The 13,138-nt window shown below is 43.8% G+C and overlaps 1 protein-coding gene across 1 annotated transcript in view; it reads left to right on the forward strand.

The window, feature by feature from the left end:
• Nucleotides 1-13,138, forward strand: part of PEX5L (peroxisomal biogenesis factor 5 like) — a 1,467,323-nt gene that overhangs the window by 1,192,462 nt on the left and 261,723 nt on the right. The window contains exon 7 of the mRNA XM_069618674.1: nucleotides 8,088-8,183. Coding sequence (XP_069474775.1) covers nucleotides 8,088-8,183 — 96 coding nt within the window. The remainder of the gene's footprint in view (nucleotides 1-8,087; nucleotides 8,184-13,138) is intronic.

Raw genomic sequence — 13,138 nt, forward strand, 5'->3', positions numbered from 1 at the left:
GATTTTCTAGGTATTACTGAATCCTGGCTACATGCAGCGCAGGCCCTGTCCTCATGCTCGCAGTTCCTGACGGCTATACTATTCTTAGAGCAGACAGATCCGAGGCTCGCTGAGGTGGCATAGCTCTTATAGCCAGGTCTTACCTAGCCCACTCACCTGATGTTAAATCCTGTGAATCCCTTATTGCTAAATTACAGATTTCTGGTTCCCAAACCCTAACTATTCATCTAATATGCAGACCTCCGGGCCCCATTGGGTCCTTTGAGGAGGACATATCCACTATTCGTTCCGATAATCTAAAAAACACCTTACAAGTACTATTGCTAGGGGACTTTAACTTGGGATTTAATGACCCCAAAGACCAGCAAGCAGCAATAATTGGCAATGCTCTTACTGAACTCTGCCTTACTCAAAGAGTTACAGTACCCACACATGACAAAGGAAGAACTCTTGATTGGGTGGCAGATTACAACTGCAGTGCCACTATCACTGCTGTAGCCCCACAGTTATTGACAGATCATTACTTCCTGGCATTCACATTAGCAGCTAAAACTGTCACAACTAAAAACAACACAGCTGCCCCTCGCTAAACTAACGAGGAATAAAAAGAACATTACGGCAGATAAAGGATTACCCCTAATATTACCAACACTTAACTCACTACCAGAGACTACTGATCCCACTACTCTAGTTAATGAATACAGTACAACTATCATTGAAGCCTTAGACACCATTGCCACTCTAGAAATGAAAAAAAGTAAACCTAAAGCTCATCTGAACTCCAGGTTCATCCCCCAACTGAAACCCTGAGAATGGAAAAAAGAAAATGCGAAGCCTCATGGAGGCAACTACCCTCTGATGATAACAGATACTATCTCATCAGCATATCATCTCTCTATAAAAAAAGAAATACTTCTTGCCAAACAGGAAACTTACAACAATAGAATCTTGCAAGCCAACTCAAGTACAACTCAAGTACAAACTGTTTGTAATCCTAAAAGAACTTGAAACCCCGGCCCCTGTGCCAGACAACTGTGTGAAGGATAAAAGTTGGTGTACGAATATACAAAAAGCCTTATCCAACAAAGTAGCCTCCCTTCAGGACAAGATTGACAATAAAAATCCAACCTACCTAATATGGTCCCATCAGTCAGTACTCCCACGTTTTCTCATAAACCTTCAACCCACTTTAGTTTTTCCAAAATTACAATTCATGAGGTTGAAAAATTCATCCTTTCCCTCAAATCTTCAAACTGCCAGGGTGATAAATGCCCAGTCAAAATCATTAAAGATGCTGCCAGAGACTTATCATCTTTCATATCAAAGTTAATCAATGCATCATTTACCACTTGCACTATCCGTAGCAACTTAAAGGAGTCCTGGATACCCCCTCTCCTCAAAAAACAGTAATTAGATCCAACCGTACCTACTAACTATAGGTCCTTTAAAACAGTAACATTTTTGCTAAAAATCGTAGACAGGGTACCTTATCTCCAAATACAGAAGCACTTGGAACATAACCATCTATTTGGGGTCCGTCAGTCAGGTTTCAGGCCCGAACAGGGTACTGAAACGGCGTTGATCGATCTCAAGGCCGAAATCGACAAGCTTACGGACAAAGGGAAATCCGCCTTACTACTTCCTTCTACTTAATCTTTCAGCTGTGTTTTATTTGGTGGACCACAAGGTCCCATGTAGTCACCTTGGATAACAGCCCACTTCTCTCAGGAGTCCATAGTCAGGATCCAATCTTTTCTCAGTAATAGGGCTATGCAAGTCTTCTCACCTTCAGCAGCTGCAAACCCCTTGTGGAGTGCCAAAGGGCTCATGTGTCTCTCCAACATTGTATAATATATTTACTAAGCCCCTTTTTGATGATCTTGACCTTCTTGGTATCACCTACACTAACTATGCAGATGATACCCAGATTTTCATACCACTTACTGGGGATTATGACAAGGATTTGGCCTTGGTAAATGGAATACACCTCATCATCCAGGCCTGGTCTATGCCTGAATGATGACAAAACCGAGCTTATCATCTTAGGAACCACTCTAGCCTCAATAAACTTGACCACAAATACACTACCTTCAAAATTGATGGCAATAGTATTAAAGTGGCCAAAGAGGTAAAAGCTTTAGGTTTTTATCTAGACGCCACCCTCACCTTTGCAAAACAGGTTAATTCTATGGCCTCTGCCACTGCTTACACATGCAAGCTAATTAGACCTGGTAAACCATTCCTATCCAGGAACAGTTGTATTATTTTGGATAAAGCTCTGAGTTTGTCCAAATTGGACTAATGTAACTCCCTCTAACTTGGTGCCAATAAGTAAATCATTGGAAAAATTCAGATTCTCCAAGATAATGCCCTTCGAGCAGCCTTGGGTATAGTAAAAAAAGAACACATATCAGAGTTAAGGAGACAGAATAAGTAGCTCTCTCCCAGTGATAACATCCTGCTGAAAACTGCCTCGCAAACATACAAGTGCCTAAACAGCGCAGCACCTCGATATCTTATAGAGAGATTCAATAGACAATCCTCCAACCGGCCAACCAGAACGGCCAATTCAAACTGTCTGATTGTACCAAGGTTCAAACTCACCAAAGTCGTGGGGAGTAGTTTCTCAGTCAAAGCTGCAGAGCTCTGGAACTCCCTACGCCCCTCCATGAGGGCACACCAAACTTACCTGAACTTTAGATAGAACACCATGATTTGGATCAAAGGAAATGACCATTAACACCACCCAGCTACCGACCACCTATTTCTATTTGTTATCATGCACTGTATATAGTTATATTATCTCAATGTCCAATTGACACTGAACCTTTAAATATGTTATGATGTATCTTGTATAGAGCATTCAAATATGACCTCTATGCCTTCTGTATATATCTGTCCTCCTACACAGCTGTGTAACCTTAAACTGAAAGTATTCATGTTGCTTCTTCTGCACCCGGATACCCTCGGGTCTGGCGCGCATTACAAATAAACAGACAAACAAAACATTGGTCAATGCTGCTGTAATTACCAGGCAGCTTTGCTCCATGCTATCTTGTCTTGGCTACCAGAGAAAGGCAGGCAGAACTGTTGGTTGCTGCCACTGCTGGGATGAGCCAGAAGGCAGGATTTGACAACATCAGTGCAGAGTAATTTAGACACATCTTCCACAATGCTGCCCCCCCCCCTCCACCCACGTTCCCTCATGGGTCACTGTCTCCTCTTGCCCATATCCCTGAACCACTTTCTCCTCCTATTCTCACGGTGAACCTTTGTATTCTCCTGTCTCCTCTCGCAGACCCTGGGCTAATGCTTCCTCCAGCCCCTTGTACCTCCCATGCCTACAGATAGCCATCACGATCCCAGCCTAATCTGCTGCAGCCTTCTCCCCCTCCATCATCCCCCCCCAGGGACATGGCATTCTTGCACAGCTGTGTTTCCTTGGTCATTCACCTAGTAGGTGTATGCAGCGAATGACAGTTGATCTAACAAATCGTCATACTTAATTAATTAATCTTTTATAACGGCTTAATACCAAAGGCCAGACTTTAAGGTGCGGTTTTGGGATTCGAACTTGTGTTGCTCTGCGCTATCTTGCTTCCAAGATAGACTCGTTGCCCATCATCTATTCTGCCGCCCTGTCATACCTTACATGCTGGTGGTTTGATGTGCGTGTATATATGCATGGGTTTTCGCATTTGTGTATTGCACTTGTATTCCCGGGCACCTGTGTGTGTGCTGCATGTCACATGTGGGTATGCGTGGGGGCTTGTATGTGAATGTTCACTTGAATGGTTGGCTGTGTGATTGCATTGGTTGGTTATGGGACTGTACGTAGTGGAAGAATGCACTGTTTTCCAACCACAGCGACACGTACCTGGTAAGTTGTCCTGCCACTAGAGCACTACGCCTCTGCTAAGCGATGTGCTCCTACTTCTGCCTTGGCTTCTTTGGGTTATTTGGGAAAAGGTGTCAATGTATGGGAGAGTTTTAGGCGTTTGAGGCCGAATAGCTGTGGAGCACATTGTTAATAAGAAATACTCCAACTTCCTGCCATATTTTGCTCTCTGGATTCTGCATATTTATTCCCACCCACATTGCCACGAATGTACCACTGTGCCATGATTTTAAATCTTTCTCTGATTGGAGAAAAGTCTTAAGGCTTTGACAATAAAGATGCATAATTATTTTTGTAAAGTGTTTCATTTTCCCTGGTAGCTTCTAGCACTGATTGACTGAATTCTGGATATATAAAACAGGTAACCCCAAAAACCTAACAGCAGTAGCACATGGCACCCTTCCATTTTAGAGATGATTACCATAAGCAGTCCTGTCTCTTTTCCTGCCAACCACACACATAGCTAACAACAACAGTCTGCTGACAACCCTCGCACATTAACTGCTAAGGGCGTGTATGCTGTGCCGAGGTGGCCCGCCATAAAGATTCACGCTGTTAGAGTAAGTCCAAGGGTGTTTATTAAAATTACAGATGGTCAGAATATCTTCTGATTTCAAGGTTCTTCGTGGACTACCAGGGTGTAAGGGGAATTGGTGCTGGAAGCATCTATTTCTGTCTCGTCTTCCCCTGTCTTATCCCCACATTCCTAACCCAGGCATCCCTAATGGGGGAGGGGTAGTAGTTCTTGGATTGCTAACCGCTAACTGTTGTCTTCTGACTGGGATTACAGATGTTTTCCCTAAAACGATGGCAACCTGTCTCTCTAGGAGTCTTCTAGTCTTTCCCTAACCTAGCCCGCTAAGTAGTCTAAGGGTTTTAGGGTTGGTGCCTTCTTCCGCCCAGTATCACGTTCGTTTCTCTCACACCCATTCGTATGTGACCATTCACTATGCTGGTCTTTTTATGATGTTCTCCTCCTACCACATCACTGTCCCTCCAATCTCTCACTCTGCCTTTCTACCTCCCACTTAGATCTTACCTCCTTTCCTACTGGTGCTCTATCGCTCATACCTCCAACTACCCCTCTACCTCTGTTACCTTCTCTTCCTCACTCTACTTCCCTGCTTCTTACTGTCGCTCTAGTTATAATCTCTGAGTCACTGTATGGCAATAGCCACTCCTTTTCTCACACTCACTGTTGCTCTTCCCACTCTTTGTTTTGTTCCCACTTCATTGCCTGTACTACCTTTACCTCCTACTGTTATTCCTGCTACCTACTGTCTTTACTCAAAACTACTACTGCTACTCCATAAACCTCAGCAATATGGTGCCCTGCTCACCCCTTTTACTATCACAGAACCTAAGGACATGGTGTCCTGTTCACCCCTTTCCACCACTCCGATCAATATCCCTCTGCTACTCCTACCCTACCGCTACTACTCACACGCAAACACTTATAGACCCCCTCATTATAATATTCTCTGCACTCCTTTCGCTCTTGCTTCGTCTGGTTTCTCGTACATCCTCCATCACCCCCTGTCGTCACCCAACTAACACACACTAAAGCATTCACACAGGCCTGCTTAAATACCCCACCCCTCCCAGGATTGCCCACTTACCTTAATGAATACCTTACCTGGCTGGAGGAGGTGTGACAGGACATCCCCTGTCCCATCCATGGGGGGGGATTCAAGGGATGGTAAGCCCCGCCCTTTTTCCAACATGGACCCTGCTGGGGTCCAGGGACGTTGTATGGCTCAAGGCCTTTTAAAATAACAATATTCCCTGTTGGCAAAATGGGGAAAAGGCTTTCAGGGGCCGTTATTTATTATTTAAAATAATTCCTGGTGAGCTACTGTGCTCCCTTATGGCTGCAGACTCCAGCAGACATATTCTGATGGACCCCTTGGTGCTGCGTCTATCCTTGCTACGTTCTGTGGCCAGTGTCGTGCTGTTTTCTGGCACCCGTTGCCAGGAATGCTACCACCTTGCCCGGCTGCTCAGCTGCTGGAGGTCGACATCCCCACAGGTAAGGAGTGGGTGCCCCCCTTCTCTTGAAAGGGCCTCAACGCTGGCCATGTCACAATGTTCGTCCGGGAGTCCAATACATTATTGTTGGCTCCACCCACTCCCACAGTTAAGTGGAAGACCATGCAGGAGTGATCAGCAACCTCCCCAAGTATAGCCCAGCTCACATCAATTCATTCAGACCCGCAAGATCACATCTCGCCAACCAGATCTACGTCCCTTCATTCAAAAGATCCAAAGCAGGAGGCTCCAGCTTTCAACACCTAGCAACTTGAAAACCCTCCCCACAGCTTCCCGAAATGAAAAGTCATACACTTGCTTCCGTAAATGCCTGAAAACGAAACTGTTCGACTAACGATGACTGTATGCCTTTTGTAACCTGCACAGGGTCGGACTGGGACAAGAGATAGGCCCGGTCACCCAAAAAAAGTGGCCCACCCCTCGCCTCAAACAAATGCCCACCTCTCGCCCAACACAACCCTTGACCTCTGATGACATCACCGGAAGTGATGTCATTTGAACCCCCACCCCAAACTGACATCCTGGGAAGCGATGAAACATGACCTTTCACCCCTTAACAAACCGGGAAGTGGCATCAAATAGCATTGTACCTAAGTACACTAAATTACTGTGAATCCAAGCAGACGTCCAAGGCCGAATGATAATATGTTATTGTATAGCACTTACCTTAAGCTCTTTTTTATAGAACAAATATGCATACAATATCACCCAACCTGTGTTGGTACTCATTTATCGACCTGAGAAGGATGAAAGGCTTTTTGGAAAGGAAAAAAAAAATGGGAACAATAAATATTTTTCCAAACCTACCCAGGCATGGCCAGAAACCGGCCACCACTCCCCAGGGACGATTTCGGCCCAGCCACGGGGCAAAAGGCAGAGGGGTCAATCCGACCCTGAACCTGCATTACCTGCCCTCTTTTGTACCTCACTGACCCTCTGTAACCTTATGTGTTTTTTCCTTCCCTGTATGCACTGTACTTACTCTTATTTGAATATGTACCAAGCGAGTATTCTGTAACAGCGCCACGATGCCCCACGGCCGATGTGCGCTTTATAAATACAAATAAATAAATGCATAAATAAGTCTTCTGCTCTGATTTGTCAGGCTACCCGCTGAATGCATTGTAAATAGTCCAGAAAGGAGACCATGTGGCCCGCAAGAAAGCATTCTACTAGAATCTTGCAAGAGCGCGTATCAACGTCCGAATTCTATGCCTCATCCTCAAGTGCACCTCGAGTTCAGCCCCTCACCTGACAGTTACCTTCCCCCGGGCCCCCACGCCCCCAGACCTACTGGCTGGGCCGGCAGTCGCGGTAGCCAAGGTGTCATCTGTCAGATGTTTTAGCCTACACCTCCCATCATCCCTCACTACTCACTGTACTGTATGTGGCTCATGGGAATTGTAGGACAAGGTGTCTGGAGGGTGACAGGTTGGCTACCCCGTCAAGTGAACCCTACAAAATGTGGTGCCTCTGCACATCACATCAATTCAAACACTCATCTCTTTGAGAAAATCCCTAACAATCCCAAAAGACAGTGCCCTTCGGTGTTCTGGGCTCTCAGTTAATGCCAGGCACCACGCCTCAAGGAGGCTATAGTCATAGTACGCTCGCTACGAGTCACATAAAGACATTAAAATCAATAAATAACTTTTAATTTGTATACAAATCCTTTTGAAATGCCATGCATAAAATGGATTTTCAACGCTAGGCTGCAGGGTCTCAAAAGTTGCATCATCAATGGGAAAATGACCCCAATGTGTATGAAAATGTTTTTGAGAGGTGATTTTGAATTCATGAAAACCACACTCATTCTCGCATGTGCTACACTTTAACCCGTTAAGTGCCAATGACGGGTATGCTGGTCCTTTTTGCAGAGACTAGCATAATAGCCTGGCAGTTCATTGATGTGGTCCTCCATAGCCAGCCATTATAAAATCAAGCCAAAGGGAGTGCGTTTGATTTCTCTCGCTCATGTCCTAAAATGCTTTTGCGTCTGTAACTGAAAGTGGACTGATTGGGGCCACCAGCTCTGATGGGTTAGTCGCCATCGTGGATGCTTCTAACGGCAATGCTCATGTATTCCATTCTTCTCATGCGCCAGTCTCAGAACCGCATATTTTGCTTGACTTTCTTGCAGACACGATTGACTAGAGAGCATCGCATGGGAAGCGCCTACCTCTCCAGAAACCATTCTTTGGAAGAAGAATTTGAAAGAGCCAAGGCAGCCGTCGAGGTAACTTTTCTCATTGAAGCTGCACACACAATATCCGCAAGGGCGCTAGACTTTGGCCTGCACATGTTATGTTATTGTTATGTTATGTTATTTGGCATTTATATTGCGCTCTATATATCACTGGTATGACCTGAAAGCGCTGGTCATGGGAGACATGGGAGAATGTTTGTTTCCGGGCTGATACAAGGGTTCATATAGTTTCAGTTGAAGTTCTAGTTTGGATGGCTCTCCCTTGGCAATGGGGCGGAAAGGCTGCCTGTTGGACGAGTATGTAACCCCCTGATGCCACCATAGTGGTGGTGCCTTAGCTGGTCCTCTAGTAGTGACTTACAGAAAAACCTGCCATTTGTTCCCTGGAACAGAGATTGTTCTTTCCAAGAAAGAGACCTCCAGTTGCCCACTGCTTGTAATGGAGACATTATTGTAATATGAGACAATGGGCCTCATTATGAGTGTGGTAAGAACAGTGCCGGTAAGCCTACCGGCACTGATGTTACTCAACCGGCACACTTCAAGTCTGCGTGCGACTGCAGTCCCTCCTGCCAGGTTTGACCTGGATTATGGATGAGTCACCAGGGCAATAGAGCAATGCTCGTACCAAAAATGCAAAATACTAGTGCAGTCCAGTCAAAATGGGCCATTTTTTTGGCCAATGTGGGCGAGTATGATGAGTTACTTCACTATACAGCTAATAGTTTTGACCATTGTTGCTGAATACATATTCTTTAAATATTACAATTTGCTTACATTTTAACAAAAAACATCCCCATGGGTACTATTCAAACAGTCTGTGACTAAAGGAATGAATATCCATTTGCAACTGCAGGCCATTTTTTCAGTGGTGCCTGAAATAGTTTTATACTACAGTCCGACCATTTGAGCCACCCCTGCCCATTTCCTTGAATCTAAACAAATATATATATATATTTTTTACATTTCATGCTGGGCTCTTGCACCCCCCCCCCCACTGCCCCCTGGGGGGGCACACCCCACAGTTTGAAGACCTTTGGCATAGACTAATAGATGCAGCTCCGATTGAAATTCAGCACTGGAGAAGCAGTATTACTGAAGTAAAGAGGAACCATGTTTGTATTATTCTGAAATCAGCATGACAATAAGCTAATCGATGATAAGAGCTAATCAAAGCTGATTGCCGTGCACTCAGCACTAGAACCTCACACTCAAGTGAGCCACACTCACGACAGCTCGATACAATCAAGACCGCAACATCAGATAAAAGGGGATCTTTGAAAGATTCTGGAAGTTAATTCCAAGTGTGATCTCCTGAAACTAAGCAATACATCCACTTCAGGTTCCTGAATACTCTTGGCGCCTTGTGGTGTACTGTAGATACACAGAGAATCCATTCTGCAACTTAATTATGCAAAACAATGACTTTTTACAAAGTTACATAAAAAGCTTTTAAAACATGCTTTATTTGGGAAATGGGTCTCTTTGAAATCAATCGTACGTCACATGCTCTAGCTGTACCTGGCATTTCATTCATGCATTGGAGTATGCAATTACACAGCCCACATGAGTTGTTTTTTTACTATTAGTGCATGAGGTAAGAGAGAAGTGGATTCCCTGTTGGGACTAATTGCAGATAACCCCCACAATTTGGCATTTTGTGATTTGAAGAACACTTGCATGGCGCACCTTGAGGCTATTAATATTGTTCCCCAGTTGAGGAATATTGTCTTGAATTGTATAAGAGGCTAAAAATCAAAACACAAGACTGGGACCATTGGCACAGTGTGTCTGAGCTATTGCTGAAGTACAGATATACATAATATATCAGGCAGTGCTTTGCACCTGGTAAGCCATGTAGCTATTTAACCAAGCTTTGCGATACAGATCTTAGACGACATATATTATATCTTAGACTTACAATCCTCCTGGTATTAGAATACAGAGGTGCATGGCTAGATATTCATTGCAAAGCCAGATCCTGTAGATTGTGTAAGGGTGATGTAGAAACTGCACGCCATATACTTCTGGATTGTCCACAGCTTACTGAGCAGTGTTGTGAAGGGTGTGTGACAACGGTCAGCTTCCTGCATAGCATCACCACTGACCAATTTTGGTCGGCGATATATTCTGCAGTCACTGGTCATCAAAGTCGCTTTTTACCATAGCTAGAAGGTGGCCTTATTACTCCTCACATGTGTCCAATGAAGTACTTGTATATTGTATTTTAATGTTTCAGTCTATAACATTAATATGATTATGTACATATGTGTATTTTCTTTTATTTTGCTTGAAATGCATTTGTCTTTTTTCTTTACCTTGTGAATTATTTCTTTCATAATGTTTGTAAACTAAGTGTAAAAGGTGTATTTCTAAACCATTGAAAATGTAATAATAATAAAATAAAATAGTGGATCATTGATTGGAAAACACTTGCCAATTTCTCATATTTTATTAACTGGCTGATATATGCAATTGAGTGATAGTCTATGCTTAATGTGTTCAAGAATGGATTTAATATATGATCAAAAGTAACTCACATACACCCTTCACCTGTAGAATGTGTGTCTGTGCTCCCAAAGAGGCAGCAGGTGCCCTGCGTGCTTGAGAGCATGTCTTGCATCACCCGTACAACGATGCAGGACCTGGATTCCGATTATTGCTTTGGGAAATCTGCTTTTGCGCTGTCTTGAAAAATGCATGATAGAAGCACCATAAAAGGATCTGAAGAAACACTTCAGGTGCAATTAATTGTTGCTATTGGGTTGTCATGAAGAGACTAAAGTTGATGCCGTACATTCACAAAAAAGGCAAGCACGCAGAAAGTGTGCACAGGGTTGCAAAACAAGTGGTCAAGGACTTATTTTCAAGTCAGTTGGAGAATTAACAGAAAATGTATGTATGTATTAGGTGGCCAACACAGTGGGTATACAAGAATGACACAGTGTATTAGTTTTCAAGATCATACTGGAACTTTCAATGGGGAGGTGTGTATTGTCCACTGCCACTGTCTTGTGCTGTCATTTTTGCAGCTCTAAATTGCACACCCTTAGCTACAGCAAGCATATACCACTGTTGATTGCATTGAGTGTTTTGTAGGGACCTGTTTAAACATTATTGCTGTAAAGGTATATTTCAAATGGGCATTGCCTCGACGGACTGTTTTCTATTGGCCATTTGTTGTGATGGGTATCTGGGTATGGGTTTACTACATAGTGCTCAACGTCCTTAACATTACAAACTTTGGAAAAGCCAGCAGCTTTGGCTTTTGTACAGGCTTGAAATAGGCACTTGCCAGGCACTGACATAATGGCACTACCTGGACAGAAGATAGCAACAGCTGTAAAATGGTGTGATTACCTGGCTGTAGCAGTGTCTGGCAAATCCCTATCTAATACTTGCATGCGACCCAAAACTTTTGGCTTTTTCAAGGCTTATTTTTAACAGACCCTCAGTCCAAGGAACAGATATAAATCAAGTGGCTGAAGGCACTCTTGGTTCAAGAAATTTCTATTACACCAGTGGCACATTTACAGCTGCAATTAAGCTGTTAAATATCAGCAGACTGCATCAAAATAACATTGGCAGGCCAATGTTTGAGGTTACTGCTTGAGTGCTCAAAGACAGCTCAGTAGGATGTGTTGTGGGCGGGGAAGACCAGGTCGTTGGTGGGAATGGCCATAGGGATTAACATGGACATGGGCAGTCAATGGGTGGATAAATAAACAAACAACTCCCACAAGCTCTGTGCCCCTTGTCACATGTAATTTCTCTCCTAGATACACCCCAGTGCAATAGTTTCGGCTGAACATGCAGCAATCTGATATTGAATGCTATTCTGGATGTGGCATAAACACGCTATTGCATTTTTTGTAGATCCCACTGTTCCATCTGTCGATTTCTTTCTCTACAATGCAAAACATTTAATTTTCTTAATATGTGCCAATAGTTTAGCTAGTTCCCACCATCCCACATCTCAACTGTTGTAATTGGAAATAAGGGGCAGAGGAGAGGGATCTCTGCATGGCAAAACATCAACCAATCTGGGAAAACTCAACCTTCCCCATGAAGCAACTCCTGTAGGGGAGGTATTATCAAGAGTCCGACTACTTAAGTAGAGGTTGGAGGAGATGGCTGTATAACTAATTGCAAATTCGACCCACTATCTTACCTTCAGAACATGCTCTGTTTGGAAGCTGGGCCGACATATATTGATGGCAACGAGAGGTAAATGGGTTATTAAGGAAGTTAAATCTCCGGACTGCAGCTGTGTCCTTTTGATTTGCCAGAAACCCTCAATTGCTGGTGAAATACTGACCACATTGGTGGGTAGTTGGGCTAGAAATTATAATTTACCACCTTCAAAGTTAGTGGAATTATCTTTAGGCTACTTCAATAAATCTCAGATGCCTTCAAACTACATATGTATCATGTAGTGGCAAAACCCCAACCCTGAAGAGCAGGACTATTGACTGTGTAGTAGATGGCACTAGCAGTAATCTTCCAGGACACAGGAGCAGAGTTCAGCCTTTGAACAATCTGCAAGAAGACGAATAATAAAATCAGAGACAGATTAATCGCATCAAACAATCCAGACCCATCCAAGAGATTGTCAATGAGTGTGGTGATTGGGACAAAAGCCTAAATGGTCCCAGGTTTCATGTTGAAGCCTTAATTAATGTTTCCCCCAAAACTAGTGGTGATGAAGCTACTGAATAGAGCAATAATGTGGGTTGTGCTGTGGGGAGAGGAGCTGGTATTATTGATGACATTGGTACCAACAAAACCTTATCCGAGAGGAGGGGGAATTAACGGATGGCTTAAATGTGACTTTAACTACTAAGGAGATTGAGAGCCCACCACACAAGTACACGGTTCTGTGCCGACGGGTGCGGCCAGAGAATTTACGCAAGGGTTGGCGCAGATTCAGATTCTTTAAGGGAATGTGGGAAGCTGTTTAAAGATAAATGATGTTCATTGGCTAG

This window comes from Ambystoma mexicanum, chromosome 10 (assembly GCF_040938575.1).
Source record: "Ambystoma mexicanum isolate Mex_15411 chromosome 10, UKY_AmexF1_1, whole genome shotgun sequence".
Taxonomy (NCBI): domain Eukaryota; kingdom Metazoa; phylum Chordata; class Amphibia; order Caudata; family Ambystomatidae; genus Ambystoma; species Ambystoma mexicanum.